Genomic DNA, 20,291 nt, shown 5'->3' on the forward strand with positions numbered 1-20,291 from the left:
TACCTGATAAAACTGTGCTAATAGTAGATGTTGGAAAATTATTGTAAGTAGAAGTTTATATTTGCATTGAAATAATTTTTAATACAGTGATATATTAAGCAAAAATAAGAGCAGATAGCATTTATGAAAAATGTTTCACCATCAAATTGATGTTCATTATCTAGAATACAGATTCTTAATCTGTGTGTCCATCTTGTTTGTCCCAGACCTTTGCTTGTTTATTTATTTATTTTTTTACTTTTTAAAAATATTATAGTTGATTTACAATATTATATTAGTTTCAGATGTACAGCATTGTGATTCAGTATTTTTACAGGTTATTCTTTATTAAGTTATTACAAGATAATGGCTGTAATTCCCTGTGCTATGGAATATATCCTTGTTGCTTGTATATTTTACGAATAGTAGTTTGTATCTCTTAATCCCATAGGACTTTGCTTATTTAAATAGCACTAGGGGCTCTTATTATCCAAAGTCTAGTGATTTTAAGCAGCTCCAGTGGGTAAGACTCCGTGCTCCCAGTGCAGGGGCCCGGGTTCAATCCCTGGTTGGGGAACTAGATCCCGCATGCATGCCACAACTAAAGAGCTCACATGCTGCAACTAAGAGTCCACGTGCCGCAACTAAGAAGTCTGCATGCCACAACTAAAGATCCTGCATGCTGCAACTAAAACCCGGCGCAGCATAAATAGATAGATAGCAGCTAGGTTTTCCTGACTGCCAGCAGTTTGTTGTTTCTGTTTTTTTTTTTTTTTTTTTTTGAAGCACCTATATTTTTCTTTTAGTTTGGGTGAAAATCTTTTATGCATATATTGAACATATCCTATTTTATAAAGAGTATATTCCAAACTTAGCTTCATCCTTTCTTAACAACTTTGCAGTTATGAATGTGAATTATTATACTTCACAATGCATAGTTCTGTTCACTAAGTTTATTAAGTGTAGTAATAATGATTAGCCTCTTTAACATTCATACCTTAAACCTTTATTGAATTCTTAATCTGCCCTAGATGCTGAGTCAGTTGCTTTACATTCATTATTTGTTTTTATCGTGGCTCCCTACCCAAGATCTCAATAAGCTAAATTCAACTTTACCTACATTTTGTACAGAGGAGGAAATTGAGGCTCGGAGGGATTACACAACTTGCTCAAGGACACAGACTAGTATCGGAATCCAGGTCTATTTAATGCTAAAGGCCATGCATTCTCTTAACCACTGTGCTTTACTATTTTCTCCTTAGATCAGAAAGAAACTTACTCCTAATCCTCAGGGAAGAACTGCACAATAAGTACTATTATCATTCCCTTTACACAGATGCATTTCAGTAAGTTAAGTGATTTGGCCCATTATATGGTTTTAGATACCAATCAGCCCCAGACTTTTTTGAAAAATTTTTTGTTTATTCAATAATATTCATTAAGTAGATAAGAATAACCTTTTTTTAAGAAAAACTTTTTATTTTGAAATCATTTTAGACTACTGAAAAGTTATTAAAATAGGACTCATTTACCCTTTACCCAGCTGCTCCTAATGTTAACATGTTACAATCATGGTACATTTACAAAACTAAGAAATTGGCATTGGTATAACATTCTTAACTAAGCAACAGACCTTGGTCTCATTTCACCAGTTTTTCACTGGTAACTTTTTTCTGTTCTAAGATCTAGTTTGGGATCTTACATTGCATTTGTTTGTCACATCTCCTAAGTTTCCTTGACAATTTTGAAGAGTAATGGACAGTTACTTCATAGAATGCCTTTCTGTTTGGAAGTGTATATGATGTTATCTTATGATTAGATTGAGGCTATGCATTTTTGGCAAGACTTTCATGAAAGTGATGTTGTGTCTTTTTCTACACATTATATCAGGGGTTGTATGATGTTGATTTGTCTTACTGCTGGTGATGTTAAACATGATACCTTGGTTAGGTGGTTTCTGCTGGGTTTCTCCACTGTAGAATTATTTTTTTTCCCTTTGTACTTAATAAAGATCTTGAGAGAGATACTCTGACACTATGCAGAGACCCTCTTTTTCCTCAAAATTGCACCCACTGATTTTGCATCTATTGGTGGATCTTGCTGGCAACAATTATTACTTGGTGTTTATCTAATGGTAATTTTCTGTTTTCTTCATTTCTTTTACATTTATTAATTGAAATTCTTTTGTAGGAAAGAGCTGTACCGTCTCCTTTACTTACCTATTCAGTTTATGCCTGTGGACTCATAATAAAGTGTGTGTGTAAATACATACTTACATACATATATATATATACACATACATATATATACACACACACATACACATATATATAACATATATATGTTATATATATGTGTATGTGTGTGTGTATATATGTGTATCTATCTATCTATATCTATATCTATATATATATATAGGGTTGGCCAAAAAGTTTCTTTGGTTTTTAAGCAAAAATAAAAGACACATTTTTCATTTTCACCAAGAACTTTATTGAACAATGTATTCACCCTTTTGTTCCACTACCTTCTGCCATTTTTCAGGCAACTTCATAATTCCATGTTCCCAAAACTTTTTATCTTTTCGAACAAAGAACTGTACCAGTTGCCTTTTACAGTCTTCCGGAGAATGGAAATTTTTTCCATTAAGAGAATTTTGTAAAGGCCAAAATAAATGTAAATACAAAGGTGCAATTTCTGGTGAATGCGGCGGATGAATCAGAACTTCCCAGCCAAGCTGTAACAGCTTTTGCCTGGTCATCAGAGGAACATGCGGTCTTGCGTTATCCTGATGGAAGATCATGCGTTTTCTGTTGACTAATTCCGGATGCTTGTCGTTGAGTGCTGCTTTCAGTTGGTCTAATTGGGAGCAGTACTTGTTAGAATTAATCGTTTCGTTTTCCAGAAGGAGCCCATAATAGGGGACTCCCTTCCAATCCCGCCATATACAGAACATCACCTTCTTTGGATGAAGACTTGCCTTTGGTGTGGTTGGTGGTGCGTCATTTCACTTGCCCCATGATCTCTTCCATTCCACATTAGTGTACAGTACCCACTTTTCATAGCCCGTCATGATTTATTTTAAAAATGGAACGTTTTCGTTACAAGAATCATATGGAGAAATACGCTCAAGGTTTCTTCCGCTTAACTTCTTCGGATCCCAAACATCAAAGCAATTAACATAACCAGGCTGGTACCAATGATTTTCAACTCTTGATTTGGATATTTTGAGTATGTTGGCTATCTCTCGCGTGGTATAATGTTGATTGATCTCAATTAATGTCTCGATTTGATTGCTATCAACCTCAAGTGGTCTACCTGACTGTGGAGCATCGTCCAGCAAGAAATCTCCAGCACGAAACTTCACAAACCACTTTTGACACATTCGCTCAATCGCAGCACCTTCCCCATACATTGCACAAATCTTTTTTTCGTTTCATTTGCGTTTTTAACCTTTCTTGAAATAATAAAGCATAATGTGCCAAAAATGTTGCATTTTTCTTCCATCTTCAATATAAAAATGGCCACACAAAAATTCACCAATTTTGATAAGTTTTTTTTAAATGCACACTGATATGACAGCTGTCACAACACAGTCTAACAATATTGTTTCAAATGAACTTAAAGACAACTAAGCTACTAGAGGCATCCTATGGAAAAAACGAATGAACTTTTTGGCCAACCCAAAATATATATACACACACACACAATCATGTGGACAGGTAATATTTGTAAACTTTGGGAAAGGGATATTGGTATATTTAGCTTGTAAACTACAGCTGCTTTGTGTTAGGTAGGTACACGTATACTTGGGTATAGTATGAATGACAGTGCTATAACAATATTGCATATATTGTTGCATAAAGATTGCATTTTATTTTAGGATTTCCTTTGGAGATAGTTATTTTTTTTTAAATAAATTTATTTATTTTTGGCTGTGTTGGGTCTTCGTTTCTGAGCGAGGACTTTCTCTAGTTGTGGCGAGCGGGGGCCACTGTTAATTGCGGTGCGCGGGCCTCTCACTGTGGCGGCCTCTCTTGCTGCGGAGCACAAGCTCCAGACGCTCGGGCTCAGTAGCTGTGGCTCACGGGCCCAGTTGCTCCGCGGCATGTGGGATCTTCCCAGACCAGGGCTCAAACCCGTGTCCCCTGCATCGGCAGGCAGATTCTCAACCACTGCACCACCAGGGAAGCCCAGAGTTAGTTTTTAAAATGGTGAGATTTCAAACCCCAGGATCAATAGTTACTGGCATAGCACCTGGAATAATTTTCTCCTAAAAAGAAATCACCGTCTTTTTATAGTTCTTAACACTTAAAGTAACTTCCTTTATGATTGTTTTTCTCCTTTATTTTGCATTTAAGAGGCGCTTAATATGAATTATAGCCATTTATTAGCACTAAGCTAACGAGCATTGATAAGCAGTTCTCTAGGATTAAATTAAAGCTTGTAAACTATTAAGTATAATTTTTGGATAGATCAGATATCCTATTGCTTTTTTGTTTGGTGTTCTTTTTATATTTTTTCTAAGTATGTAAAATAACAACATATAACTATAAATTAAGATCTCTTATTTTTTTCTCTATTCATTCGTTTCTTAAACTTCCTTTTTGTTTTCCAGTCTGTTCTTTGTGTTCTTGTCAGAGAATTAATAGACGTTATATACTGTCTCTGAGTGAACATTTAATTATATTCTTAATGTAATTACATTATGATTTCAACCTAAATCACCTGACTTAGCACTATTTAACTCGTGCAGAAGAAAAATATCCGCTCACTCTTAACCAGTCAGGGTATCTTCTCCTGGTACTTTAACATATAACTTGCTAGACTTCTTTGCATATATACCCTTTTTTTTTTTTAAATGCGTTTATACTATGTTTACTGTTCTGTAACTTGCTTCTTACTTTGCTACATTATTATCCGGTTTCTATACTCTCATTAAAAGATATTGGAATATCAGAAGAAAACCAGAATGAAAAACACAATTAAGGGAAGTTTAAGAATCAAATAGATGAATTTATATATAGTGGACTTGACAAGTTAATATAGCCAAGTCTCTGTGGTCATTTTTTTCATGAATGCATAGTGACCCACTATATTTCTGTACCATAATTTAGGTTTTTAATGTTTTGATATTATATATATTATTAATAATTTAGCTCATATTATGTATTTTATCTATTATTTACTTAGGTCAAATCCCTAGAAATAAAATTATAAGGACAAAGTTTATGCACATTTTAAAGACTTCTGATATATTACTGCCAAAATGCTTTCTGTAAAGGGTGTCAGCTCCCAGCAAGCAGGATCTGAGTATGCCTGTTTTCTCACATGCTCCTCAGCGACAGTAGATATTACTATCCTTCAGGCTTTGCCAGGCTGATAGGGAGGTAGTATTTGGTTTTTTAAAAATTTCCTCATTACTGACAAAGCATTTTATGTGTTCAGTGGCCATTTGGATTTCTTCTTTTATTCATGTCTGCCTGTTGTCTCCTTTGCCTGTTTATCACATATTTCGCATAGACAAAAGTGATTTTTAAGGAGGTTGTAATGAGAGTGTGATATATGACTGCCATTTTATTCTATACTGAAAACCAGTCATAGTAACAGCTACACGATGGAGAAAACCAGCTGTTTTTCTAATTAGTCTTTCTCTTTTGACAGATGATAGAAATAACTTAAAAGCAAATAAATAACCATAATAAAGATAGTTGTTTGTGTTCTAACTGTCCTTGAGGTATATAGTTTCCGGCAGATTAGTAATATCACGACTAAATTTTCAAACAAAAAAGTTAAGGGCTGTCCTTGCCCCACCCCACCTCCGACTTCTATTATGAAAATTTTCAAAGATACCAAAAAGTTGAAAGACTTTCACAGTGAATACACATATATCTACTACATAGATTCTACAGTTAACACTTTTCTATACTTAACTTTATCACATATCCGTGTATCTAATCATCCATTTATATATAAACATCTTATTTTTTTCCAATGTATTTTAAGTAAGTTACAGACACCAGTACAGTTTACTCCTAAACACTTCAGCAGGCATATCATTATCTAGAGTTCAATATATGTTTTAGTTTTCTTTTTCTCTTTTGAAATAAAATTTATATACAATGAAATGCACAAGTCATAAGTGTACAGTTAAGTACATTTTGACAAGTACACATACCTTACTAACCCAAAGCCCTGGGAAGACATAGTACAAATGATATCATCACTGCAGAAAGTTCCCTCATGTTCCTTTCAGTTACTCCTCATCCCTGCCCCTTCAAAGGTAACTATTTTCATATAAGTGGAATAATACAATGTGTACTCTTTGTTGTAAGTCTTTTCACTCTGGATAGTTTTTTTGAGATTCACCCATGTTGTTGCATGCATTAGTAATTTGTTACTTTAGTGTTCCATTGTATGGCTGTATCAGTTTGCTTATCATTCTCCTGATGATGGACACCTGAGTTGTTTCCAGGGTTTTTTTTGTTTTTGCAGTACGGGGGCCTCTCACTGCTGTGGCCTCTCCCGTTGCGGAGCACAGGCTCCGGACGCGCAGGCTCAGCGGCCACGGCTCACGGGCCCAGCCGCTCCGCGGCATCTGGGGTCTTCCCGGACCGGGACACAAACCCGTGTCCCCTGCATCGGCAGGCGGACTCTCAACCACTGCGCCACCAGGGAAGCCCATCCAGGGGTTTTTTGTTTGGTTGTTTGTTTTAAGATTATGAGTAAAGCTACTATAAATGTTCTTTTTATGGAGGACATTTTTTTTTAAGTTTAGGTTTTAAAATTTATTCTAAAGATCCAACCTATTAATCACTTTTACTTGTCTCATAATATCTTCCATATTCTTACCTTTGCTGCGTATCTGGAAATAGTGTGGTATATTAAAAAGACATTGAGCTAGAAAATCCAGCAGGAAATATCCCAATCTTTTTTTTTTTTTCATTGACGTATATAGTTGATTTACAACTGTTGTGTTAGTGTCTGGTGTACAGCAAAGTGATTCAGTTATAAATATATATTCTTTTTCATATTTTTTCCATTATAAGTTATTATAAGATATTGAATATAGTTCTCTGTGCCCTGTAATAGGGCCTTGTCTTGTTGTTTATCTATTTTATATATAGTACTTTGTATCTGCTAATCCCAAACTCCTAATTTATCCCTTCCCCACTTTCCTCTTTGGTAACCATAAATCTGTTTTCTCTGTCTGTGAATCTGTTTCTGTTTTTTGTTTTGTTTTTTTAATAAGTGCATTTGTATTATATTTTAGATTCCACATATATAAGTGATATCATATGATATTTGTTTTGTCTTAGTATGATAATCTCTAGGTCCATCCATGTTACTGCAAATGAGGTTATTTCATTCTTTTTTTATGGGGAAGTAGTATTCCAGTGTGTGTGTGTGTATTCCAGTGTGTGTATCTGGAACACACTATAGTGTGCACACAGTAGTGTGCTTTATGGTGTCTCGTGTTAATCTTGGTGTTTGTTTTGTGTGGTCTTGGGTAAACACTCAGTATTCACCTTCTCATCCCCAGAAGGGGGCATTCAGTGAAAGCAAGAGTGTCACATAGGTTTCATCTCAAGTACCTCCCTGGAGTACTTTGTTGAGGGTTTGGCACAGTTTAGCAAAAATGACTTCCATGATCAGTTAGCTGCTAAAACTTCCATGAGCCTCTTGTTGTTAGGCATTTGCCATTCCTGGACCAGTCAGGTTTTAAATCTTTTGCCATATTATGTTTCTGGCTATAATTTGAAGCTAGTTAATTTTCACATGAATTGTCATAATCTTCTCAAGTGTTTTTCTCTTTCCATGGAAGATAGAATCCCAAAGGAATTTCTTAATCCTGACATTGACATTAACTTATTTATGCTTATTGTCTCTTTGTAGATCTACTCTAGTTTCCCATACACTGTCAGTCATTTGCCATACTTCCACATCACGTTGGTTTCAGAAGTTTCATCTTAAAACGTCTAATTAATGTCATTCTCTGCATTTTCTTTTTTTGATAAGGACCTCAGTAGAAATTCATTACTTCACATTCACCAGAGGCTTCATATAGGAGGGAAGCCTTTTAAGTGTGATCAGCGTGGTAAGAGTTTTAGTCGGAGTTCAGTACTTACGTTCATCAGAGAGTCCACACAGGAGAAGAACCATGTAAGTGTGATGAGTGTGGTAAGGGCTTCAGTCAGAGTTCAGATCTTCGAATTCATCAGTTAGTCCACATGGAAGAAAAGTCCTATAAATGTGATGACTGTGGTAAGGGCTTTACCCAGCACTCAAATCTTCAAATCCGTTAGAGGGTGCACACAGGAGAGAAGCCTTACAAATGTGACGACTGTGGGAAGGACTTTAGTCACAGCTCAGATCTTCGCATTCATCAGAGGGTCCATACGGGGGCGGGGGGGGGAGCCCTATACTTGTCATGAATGTGGGAAGGGCTTCAGCAAGAGTTCCAAACTTCACACTCACCAAAGAGCACATACTGCAGAGAAACCCTATAAATGTGAACAGTGTGGGAAGGGCTTCAGTCAGCATTCACATCTTCTCATTCATCAGAGAGTCCATACAGGAGAAAAATCTTTTGTTTCTCTTTGGTTATCCTCTCCTCTCTACAGATTGACCTCCTGTTTACTCACTCTGTGCATGCTTATAATATTCTTTGCATTTTTTGTCTCTTTCCTTTAGTTCCTTATAGATAATCTTGATTTAGGAGGTCAAGATTTTAAAATCATTTTTCTCTATTATCTTTTTTTTTCCCCCGTTTTTGGTGCCAAAATTTATTTTCTTAAAAATCTAAAAACCTCTTAAAATCATTTTGTAATAACACAGTGATACAGAAGAGCTTCCATATTACAGATGTAAATTCAATGAAGAAGGGTATACTGGTATATATAAACTGTTGTAAAATAAGCTTTGGGGGAACATATGAACATTAGGTGTTCAGTATGAACATTATATATTTTCAGGTGAGGTGCAGGTGCAGAAATCTGAGATTACTGATTGCTAGAACATTATTTAATTGAGCCCACGAAATGATTACAGGGTTGGGATTTTTAGGCCATAAATGAGGATTAAGTACAACGTTGAAGGCAATATTTAAAATGCCATCTTAGGGGGTATAAACCTTTAAGTTGGGAAAGCAATTTCCTTTTTACCTGATTTCTCAAAATTAATTTCTCCAAAATTAATTTTCTCGAAGTAATTAGTGAGCCAATTCATAGTATTAGCTTATTTAACATTAGCTCTTTGGGTACTTTATATATTGGTTCTGTGGTTTTTTTGGTTTTTTGTTTGTTTTTTGTTATCTATTTTGTGTATAGTAGGGTATATTTGTCAGTCCCAATCTCCCAATTTAACCCTCCCCCTGCCCCTCTAGTAACCATAAGATTGTTTTCTATATCTGTGACTCTATTTCTGTTTTGTAAATAATTTCATCTGTACCATCTTTTTAGATTCCACATATAAGCGTTATCATATGATATTTGTCTTTCTGTGTCTGACTTACTTCATTCAATATGACAATCTCTAGGTCCATCCGTGTTGCTGCAAATAACATTATTTCATTCCTTTTCATGGCTGAGTAATATTCCATTGTATATATGTACCACATCTCCTTTATCCGTTCATCTGTCAGTAGACCCTTAGGTTGCTTCCATGTCTTGGCTATTGTAAATAGTGCTGCTATCCACATTGAAGTGCATGTATCTATACATAGAAAATCCTGAAGATGCTACAAAAAACTACTAGAGCTCATTAATGAATTTGGTTAAGTTGCAGGATACAAAATTAACACACAGAAATCTGTTGCATTTCTGTACACTAACAATGAAATATAAGAAAGAGAAAGTAAAGAAACAATCTCATTTACCATTGCAACAAAAAGAATAAAACACCTAGGAATAAACCTGCCTAAGGAGACAAAAGGCCTGTACTCCAAAAACTATAAGACGTTGATGAAAGAAATCGAAGATGACACAAACAGATGGAAAGATATACCATGTTCTTGGATTGGAAGAATCATTGTTGTCAAAAATGACTATACATGGGCTTCCCTGGTGGCGCAGTCGTTGAGAGTCCACCTGCCCGATGCAGGGGACACGGGTTCGTGCCCCGGTCTGGGAAGGTCCCACATGCCACGGAGCGGCTAGGCCCGTGAGCCATGGCCGCTGAGCCTGTGCGTCCGGAGCCTGTGCTCCGCAACAGGAGAGGCCACAACAGTGAGAGGCCCACATACCGCAAAAAAAAAAAAAGACTATACTACCCAAGGCAAACTACAGATTCATGCAATCCCTGTCAAATTACCAGTGGCATTTTTCACAAAACTAGAACAAAAAAATCTTAAAATTTGTATGGAAACACAAAAGACCCTGAATGGTCAAAGCAATCTTGAGAAAGAAAAATGGAGCTGGAGGAATCAGGCTCCTTGACTTCAGACTATACTACAAAGCTGCAGTCATCAAAGCAGTATCGTACTGGCACAAAAACAGATATATAGATCAATGGAACAGGATAGAAAGCCCAGAGATAAACCCACGCACCTACAGTCAATTAATCTACAACAAAGGAGGCAAGACTATACAATGGAGGAAAGACAAGTCTCTTTCAATAAATGGTGCTAGGAAAACTGGACAGCTACATGTAAAAAAAATGAAATTGGAACATTCTTTAACACCATACACAAAAATAAACTCAAAATGCATTAAAGACCTAAATGTAAGGCTCGGTACTATAAGACTCTTTGAAGAAAACATAGGGAGAACATTCTTTGACATAAATCGCAGCAAGATCTTTTTCGATTCACCTCCTAAAGTAATGAAAACAAAAACAAAAACAAATGGGACCTAATTAAACTTAAAAGCTTTTGCACAGCAAAGGAAACAATAAACAAAACGAAAAAACAACCCACAGAATGGGAGAAAATATTTGCCAATGAAGCGACCGACAAGGGATTAATCTCCAAAATATACAAACAGCTCATGAAGCTCAGTAACAAAAAAACAAACAACCCAATCAGAAAATGGGCAGAATATCTAAATAGACATTTCTCCAAAGAAGACCAAAACATACAGATGGCCAAAAAGCACATGAAAAGATGCTAACATCACTAATTATTAGAGAAGTACAATGAGGTGGCCATCATCAAAAAAAATCTACGAACAATAAATGCTGGAGAGGGTGTGAAGAAAAAGAAACCTTTCTACACTGTTGGTGGGAATGTAAATTAGTATAGCCACTGTGGAGAACAGTATGGAGATTCCTTAAAAAACTAAAAATAGAGCTACCACGTGATCCAGCAATCCCACTCCTGGGCATATACCCTCAGAAAACCACAATTCGAAAAGATACGTGTACCCTAATGTTCATTGCAGTGCTATTTACAATAGCCAGGACGTGGAAGCAACCTAAATGTCCATTGAGAGAGGAATAGATAAAGAAGATGTGGTACATATAAACAATGTTTTTCTCTATTATCAATAAAAATTTTCAGTTTCTCTCGGCTTGGACCCCTTGTTTCCCGCCTTGTTAATTGTGTTAAGAGATAGAGAAAAATGTGACATAGACATGATGAGATAGCTGTAGTGTAGAGAAGAGTGTGAGTATATGATCAGGATTGAAATGATAATAGTTTTTAAAATGTCAGTCTCTGAGTAGGGCCTGGCAGGAAAATGATATAGAGACATACTTGAGCAAAATGATTTGCAGTGATATTGTGGGGATTACAAAGATTCCTAAAATACGTTTAAAAGGAAAAAGCTCTCTTGTGTACGTACAAAAATTTAATTAGCAAGACCAAGAAAAGTTGGAGGAGAAAAAAAAAAAAACCCATGTTTTAAGACAGCTGTCTCTGTAAATTAAATTATGCCAATAATTGGTTGTGTATTCCACACACAACCAATGTGTATTTTCTGAATTCCAAATCTTGTCTGCCTCCTTTTTTACTTAGTGCCACATTCTAGTTCTTTAATACTCATTTGTATGGAAACTGCTTTTTATATCCAGTCCATCTAACAAAGTAAGTTAGCCTTCATAGGAATATAGCTAACAGCTAGGTGCTTTGACTGGAGCAGCTGGTCTGTAACCTCAGGTATTCTTGGGAGCAGCTTTCCTTTCCTCTCCCTAGCTGAATCCTTATGTTTCTAGATCTGCGACTGTATCAGTTTCTCTGTGTGACAGAGTTAAGACATTTTCCGAGGTGACATAGTACTAACATCCCTTCCTTTCAACCATGTGATTTCATCTTTTTTGAATGTGTCATATAGTCTTTTCTGATGTGATTCATTAATCCAGTAAACACTTTTTCAGCCCCTGCCTTGTACAGTTTCTAAACTCTGAGAAAACAGGTGACTAAAACATGATTTCTGCTCTTCCAGAGCTGACAGTATAATGAGAGGAAACAGATCAGTGCAAATAATTAGCTTAAAATAAAATGAGTACTAACAGAAGTATGGATAAAGTGCTGTGGAAGCTCTGAGTATTTGCTTCATCATGCTTCGTGTGGGATAGAGGTAGCTTCGTAACAAAGAATAGTTTGAATTTACTAGATGAGTAGGGAGGGCTTTGCTTGTGAAGAGAACAGCATATATATAAGAGGGTGAAAGAAAACATCCTGGAGAAATGCACGTATTTGAGGTATAGTATTTTTGGAATTAAGACTGGAACATCAGTGCAGCCTTCTGCTTGGCAGGATACGGGGTTTAGACTTTTTTCCTTAGCTAATGGAATCATTGAAAGATTTTAAGCATTAGAATGGTAGAATCATATTTGAAAGATGACCTTGGCAGTAGGGGAGAAGGATTTGAAGCAAGCTAAATTGGAGTGAGGGAGATCATTTTAGGTAGGAGTTAAGCATCTGAAATATAGTGGCAGTGGAGTTGGAGAGGAAGGAATGAGTTCAAGAGCTGTTGTTAGAATTCACTTGACTGTGAGAAAGGAGACACAAGGACAAGTCAACGCTTACTCAGATTTCTAGCTTTGGTGTCCAGGAAAATAAAGGTGTTCAGACTGGACAATGGATGGGAAGGTGGAGTCACTCAGTGGGACTCTGTGATTGCACTAAACCAGAGTAATTGCATGGGTTTCTTAAGACAGTATTGTATACCAAGCTCAGAAAGATAATGCTAATTTTTATGTGTAGATGATCTCCTTATTTAAAAAAAATCAGAAGATAAGAGGATGTAAAAGATAGGAAAACGGAAGTATTTAACAAACTTGGAATTTTGCAGGTAGAGTATTTTAGTTTGTAGATTCATTAACTTTTGTTTTAGAAACGTGTTCAGTTTTCTTTGCTGATGAAGTCAGATTGTAATAAATTTTAAATTGTTCTGTTTGGCGTTCGTTAAATCATTTAAAAATTTGAATTATGAATTAATTAGAAATGAAAATGATTGAATTTACATTGAAAAATAATGAAGAAAATTCTCTTTTGTGTGTCTTAAATTTAAAAAACCATTAAATCGAGAATTAGTTTAGTTTCCTTTATCTAAACAGTTGTACCCAATGTTTGAATTCAAATTTTTCTCATTACCAATCTAAGAAGAGTAACCAACTTAGGGGAGAAAAAAATGTGTGTGTATGTGTGTGTGAGAGAGAGAGAGAGAAAGAGAGAGAGAGATTCAGTGCAGGAAGTGCTCTTCTGCCTTAGTTACACAGAATAAGCTGAAGAGAATATTGGTACACTTGATGAAAATGGTCCACAGTTTGGGGGCTGGCAGAGAGATCCTGGTAAAGAAAAGGCAGGAGCAACCAGGAGATGGCCACTGGCTCTGACCTAAAGTTCTGTTTTTCTTTATTGTACATATTGAAACATTAGTTTATTTTAACTAAAACATAATTTGATAATATAAGTTAGTATTTTTTCATAGCAAAAGATCATGAGGAATTTATAAAGTTTAATTGCAGTACTTTTTTTTCCCCCTTCCTTTAGATCGTATAATGAAAAAAACAGAAGAGTCTGAATCACACCTGGATTCTGAAATTAAAAGGAAAGTTGCACAGAAACGTCACAGTAGTACATGTCAGTCTACCCCACATTCTCTGTCTCCTGCTTCCAAAAAATGTTTAACTGATTTAGAGGTGGGTAGAGAAATTATTCTTTGTTGCTAATCAATTGGTATTTTTATTAATATTATTTTTAGTATTTATTAAATTCTAGGTGACCTTTTGAATAGGACTGGAAGAGAACTAGAAAAGTTATTTAGGCAAACTTTTCTGCCTTCACTAGATCATTTTTCAATTATCAAAAATCCAGAATGTATATCTTTCTGAAAAGAATTTGTAAGTACCTCCCTGCAGCATACTTCAAATGATTGCTCTCAATCAGAAGTTTTTAGAAATAAGTTTAAATTTATAGAAAAAATGATAAGTATCCACATATTATTCCATTTAATTCCCCAGTTTTCCACATTTGCTTTATTGTTCTCCCTCACTCTGCCTTCCTTTGTGTGTGTGTGTGTGTGTGTGTGTGTGTGTGTGTGTGTGTGTGTATTTTTCTGTACCATTTGAGTATAAGTAAGGCAGAATGCCCATTTACTATATAATACTTTAGTGTGTGTTTCCTTAAAAAAAAAAAAAATTCTCCTATATAACCAGAGTACAACTGTCAAATATTTTTAATTAACATGGATCCAAAATTATCATCTAATCCACAAACTTCACTCAGATTTTCCCTAACCAGTGTCCTTTATGGGAACAGGATCCAGTTCAGGATCATGTACATTTAGTTGTCATGATCTTCAGTCTTCTTTAATCTGGAATAATTCCTTGATATTCCCTTCTCGTTAATAACCTTGATATTTGTAAGAAATATAGGCCTCTTACTTTGTACCTCAAGTTGGGTTTGTCTGATGGTTCATCATGATTTATACATTTTTCAAGAATCCTCAGAAGTGATGCTATGATCTTATTGCATCATATCGGGAAGTATATAATGTTGATTTTCACATTACTCACTTTTAAGATGTACTGTTCTAGATTTTTCCCGGTATTTTAGTAGGTATTTTTAATAGATATTTCTATACTCATTTATTTATTTTACTTATTTATTTTTGGCTGCGTTGGGACTTTGTTGCTGTGGATGGGCTTTCTCTAGTTGTGGCGAGTGGGCTTCTCATTGCCGTGGCTTCTCCTGTTGTGGAGCACGGGCTCTAGGCACACGGGCTTCAGTAGTTGAAGCATGTGGGCTTCAGTAGTTGCAGCACAGGCTCAGTAGTTGTGGCTTGCCAGCTCTAGATCATGGGCTCAGTAGTTGTGGCACACGGGCTTAGTTGCTCCACAGCATGTGGGATCTTCCCAGACCAGAGCTTGAACCTGGGTCTCCTGCATTGGCAGGCAGATTCTTAACCACTGCGCCACCAGGAAAGTCCCTATACTCATTTATTAATAAGAGTTTTTTCTTATCCCACGTTTACTTATATATTTTTCTGTTTTTATCAGCTTAGACACATAGATTCTTATTTTACACAAAACGGTTATACTCCATAACTATCATTTTTCATTTTGATGCTCAAACTGTCCCAGACTTGGCCCATGGAAAGTTCTTCAAGCTGGCTACTGTTTCTTTTTGACATATTGCCATCATTATTTGAGTACTTACTTTATGGTATAACCAGATGGTCTAGACTTCTTTGTATTTTCTCTGCATCAGCCCTAGTCATGCATTTCTCCCAAGGAGCCATTGTTTCTATAAGTGGAGGGAAGATATTTGGGCAATAGTTGTGCTCATTGCTACTGGGTGTCACATTTATAGGCCCTCTCAGCGACTGAACTAGGAAATATTTGTGTGCGTATGTGTTAATATTCAGTACTTATTAAAATCTACGAGTTTACATTGACAATTCCATTTCTAGTCCAACACCACAGTGTTTACTTTAGCCTTTTGTATGTTGCATGTTTGTAACTGCCTTCTCTGACAGTGAGAAACCTGTCTCCCATCGTCTCCAGTGTATTTACTTATCTGCTCCGGTGCTTTTTACGTGCCCAGTCCTCTGACATGCCAGCCTAAGGTCGGCTTGGGACATACTGACCTTCCCCACAGTGCTTGGCCCACTGCTTGACCCAGGGAAAGGAGGAGAGAGGAAGAAATCTCCTTCCCAGACACATCATCCTTTCTCCATTAGGCATGCAAGCTAAAAACCTCAGAATTTTTTTTTTAACATCTAATATATATTTTCTTCCTTTTTATGTTTACTCCCATGCTACTTATGCTTTTCTTAGTGGAGATAAAGAATAGATTGGTGCCATCCTGTACGTAACTTTAAATTCTTGAATAAGATTAGTGGTTTTTCTTTCCATGTGTAGTCTGTGAAATTTCACACTATGTACTGCTTGTAAGAAAACAAGGTCTTTGGTATTTAATGAGACTATAAAAAGTTCAGAATATTTACACAGTATGACATTATCTCAGTGGTGTCTCATCAAAGGCAGGCTCTTTCTTATTAAGTATAGTTGGTTATTATTGTGTAGAGACTGGCAGATAACTATGTGATATGTAATTTGGATTTATTTTATTTTGTAAGTCTTCCACTGACCAAAAGGGAGGAAATGACACTTTAATTAATCTTTGTTTCCCAAAAGAAATTATACTTAACATACAATTGTTAGGAAAATTTACTACTTTACTAAAAGTAATTGAGCATTATTGAGATTCTAGTTTTTAGGTCACTAGGTTGATAAAATTCTTAATCTCTAGTTTTTATCATGAAAAATTTAATATCATGTTTGGTTCAGCTGATCTGCATTTTACTCCTAATTGTTGCAAACAGTTCTAAGATACATGTTTCTTAGCTGATGGAAGGCATATGATAATAGCTCATGATATATTTCCTTCTATATTTTAATATTAAAAATTTTAATACTAGAGAAGTGTTTTTTCTGTTTCTGTATCAATTTTATAAAAGAAAATATGTGAAAGTATTGCTTTTCCATGGGGTTCTTTTTACTGAAATATGTCCTTTATTATAGACAATAAAGTATTGGAGACAGGCTGAACCCAGCTTGATCATATCCTCGATTCTTAAAAGGCAGAGTTAGCTCATACATAGCTGATCCCCACTGTGGCAAATGGGGGTCTAGCTCCCACATAAATGAACGTATTTAAACTTTTTTGAGTGTACCATGATATTTTTTAAACCTAGCTAGAGGTGGAAATATGTCTGTGCTCATCATGAAAATAATGGAGTTTAGATAATTTTTTAGAGGATTAGAGTGTAGTATGTAGATAGGGACTGCTCTGTTGTTTATGGGTTTCCCTTTCTGGTACAGTAGGACGTGGTCAACCATTTGCATTATTTGTATATTTATTTTCCTTCTTATAGACATAAGTGCTACAGAACCTTGTTCACATAAATAGGTACATGAGTATGGAAAGAGTTTTATTACAGTAATATCACCAAGTACCTTGAACTCCTTCTGTGTTATATGCTTCAAAATTACATGACACTCTACTGTCAAAAAACATTTTTTAATGATATAACAATTGTAAGAGGCCTAGATTAGGCCTTCCTTCCTTAAAATATTTTTGAAGTACTGTCTTAGAAATAAATATCTTGTAAAAGTTTTTGTTAATCAGAACTTAGAATTGATTCATTTTTCCAACATTTAAAATTATCCTGCTTGGTTTGGTGATTTTTATACCGCAAGGCAGTGCACCCTTGTAATATTTCAAATGGAAGATGGGTTTAGTGTTCTTTTTTTTTTTTGCTTTTAAGTATGAGAAGAACAATTGTGGCAGGTGGTGCTTTGACATGAGAAGCATAATCAAATCAGTTTTTGGAAAGGTTACATGTGTGAATTGAGGATCTAGATGTTGATTCCCTTGAGATTATATATGTCCTGTATGCCTTAGAAAATCTTTATGTAACCCTTGAGGAATATACATAGTCCAATTTGAAGACTGCTGGACTAGATGGTTTGAACATTCCTTCCAGCATTCTGATGCTAAATCTCAAATAACATTCAGGGTTTTGTGGTAGCCATAGTGATGATGATGGGAAGTAGGAGATTTAATTTTGAGATTACTGTTGTTGTTGTTCCATGATGTTGAAATAAAATGCCAAAGTCTTTTGTTTCTTTCCTTATTTTTTATTTTTTGGAATTTAAGGTTTCTAAACAGTGTGGATATTGTCCAAAATGTGGAAAAGAAAAAGAAAACCAGACCAAATGCCAAAGTTGTGGTATTCCTTTTCCTAAGGATTTGCAAAGAAATTGCAGACAAGCTGTAACTTTGAATGAATCTGCTGGATTATTAAGAACATCAATTCATCAGAATTCTGGAGGACAGAAGTCACAAAACACAACATTACCAGCCAAGAAGTTTTATGGCAACAGTGTGGGAAAGGTTCCAGTTGATATTATTGTGAGTTGTGATGATAGTGGACAGAATAATTTACAGACTAATGGGAAAGTCATTTTACCTAGGGCAAAAGTAGCCAAAATCACAAGCCTGAAAGAGAGGAAAACAAGCCTGTCAGACCTAAATGATCCAAGTAAGTATTTTACTCCCTTTAGTATTGCTGATATCAATCCGTTATTTTTCACATATATTTTTAATGTGAGCATGAGCATATTTCAGAACTGTAATTTTAAAAGGTATCTTCTTGTGTCAATTATGTGACATGGTTTTGAGGTAGATTATTAAAACTGTCCATGTAGTTGGAAAATATGACTGACTTTGTTCTTATTCCATCCATCTTAAATAGTTAAAAAAAAAAAAAAAGGCACAGACCTTGGCCCTAGTCTTAGGTCAAGTGCCAGTTATGCCCCATTTTGTAACTTTGACCCGGTTAATTTAATCTCTCTGATCTATAAGTGGATATATTTCCTTCCTGATAGGGTTCTTGAGGGAGTAAATTTAAAAATAACATGAAGTGCCTAGCATAGCTCAGTAGAGCTGAAAATTCGTTCCCGTACTACTTTTGTTCATCTCCTAAATCTTTTTTCCTATCTTTAGTCACATGTACATATATGCATGTATATGAAATGCAGTCCTTTTTGTAACAAATGGCACAAGATTGGAAACAGTCATGAACTGGTTGAATCAACTATAGTGTACGTAGCTGTACAGGGGGGAAGAAAGATCTTATTTAATATTGTGTAGAGTGATTTCCAAGATCTGTAATCAAGTAAATAAAGCAAGGTGCAGATCAGAGCTTATAGTATGCTACTCTTTATTTATGAAGGGTGGGAGGATATAGGTTTTTTTTTTTTTTAATGAAAAGATATATCAAAAGCTAATTTTAAAAAGAAGTTAGTTGGAAGTGTAGGAAACAGTGTAGGAGTTAGGGATAGATGCTAGATTTCTCCAAATATACCTTGTTTTATAGATTTGACTTTGGAACCATGTAAATGTTTTACATGATTATAAAACAAAATTAAGTCGGAGATTTAAAACAACAATAAAATCAAAAACAAAATGAAACCAATGAACTTAATTATATATCTAGTTGGTGTCTTGAACACACAGAATTATTTCAAATTAATTTACATTAAATTAATATTGTGGCTATACATCCCTGATGTTCAAACAGAACTCCAAAGAAATCCTGACTGTATTCAGTAACATTATTATTAATAATATTACTATTGCTTTTTTTTTTTTTTTTTTTTTTTTTTTGCGGTACGCGGGCCTCTCACTGCTGTGGTCTCTCCCGTTGTGGAGCACAGGCTCCGGACGCGCAGGCCCAGCGGCCATGGCTCACGGGCCCAGCCGCTCCGCGGCATGTGGGATCTTCCTGGACCGGGGCACGAACCCGTGTCCCCTGCATCGGCAGGCGGACTCTCAACCACTGGGCCACCAGGGAAGCCCCAAAGTGTAGATTTTAAAAAACCAGATTTTTCTAGTTGCAAAGTCTCTATATACTTTATCATTCTTAAATTTGTATTCCTATTAAAATATTTTATTATTATGAAGCTTTTATTCTGTCCTTGGTGGTCAAATAATAAAATGTACAATGTCTCAAGTAGTGATAAACTCTATGTGGAAAAGTGAAGCAGGTCCAGGAAATAGAGAGTGACAAGTGTCGCAGTGAAGAAGCTTGCAATTTTAGATAAGTGGTGGAATTTGAGATAGGTAGGTGAAAAAGTTACTTGATAGAGTAACTTTTGAACATTGCCTAGAATGAAGTGAGGAGGAAGATAGGCTGATTTCTGTGGAACAAGTTTGTAATGTAAATGCAAAGACCATATATTAGTCAGCTTGGGTTGCCATAACAGAATACTATAGACTGAGTGGGCTTAAACAACAGAGATTTATTGTCTCACAGTTCTGGATGCTGCAACTCCAAGATTAAGGTGCCATCAGGTGAGGCCTC

At 35.7% G+C, this 20,291-nt stretch overlaps 1 protein-coding gene across 14 annotated transcripts in view; it reads left to right on the top strand.

Moving 5' to 3' along the window:
* The window catches only part of SENP6 (SUMO specific peptidase 6), a 101,070-nt gene that overhangs the window by 45,318 nt on the left and 35,461 nt on the right, over positions 1-20,291 (top strand). For 13 of the 14 annotated variants that reach the window (XM_019929311.3, XM_019929317.3, XM_019929308.3 and 10 more), the window contains 2 exons: positions 13,910-14,058; positions 18,083-18,467. In XM_019929311.3, coding sequence (XP_019784870.2) covers positions 13,910-14,058; positions 18,083-18,467 — 534 coding nt within the window. Of the gene's footprint in view, positions 1-8,029; positions 8,140-13,909; positions 14,059-18,082; positions 18,468-20,291 lie in introns of those variants that run through there. The other variant, XM_019929321.3, reaches the window with a different exon arrangement.

This window comes from Tursiops truncatus, chromosome 12 (genome assembly GCF_011762595.2).
Source record: "Tursiops truncatus isolate mTurTru1 chromosome 12, mTurTru1.mat.Y, whole genome shotgun sequence".
Taxonomy (NCBI): domain Eukaryota; kingdom Metazoa; phylum Chordata; class Mammalia; order Artiodactyla; family Delphinidae; genus Tursiops; species Tursiops truncatus.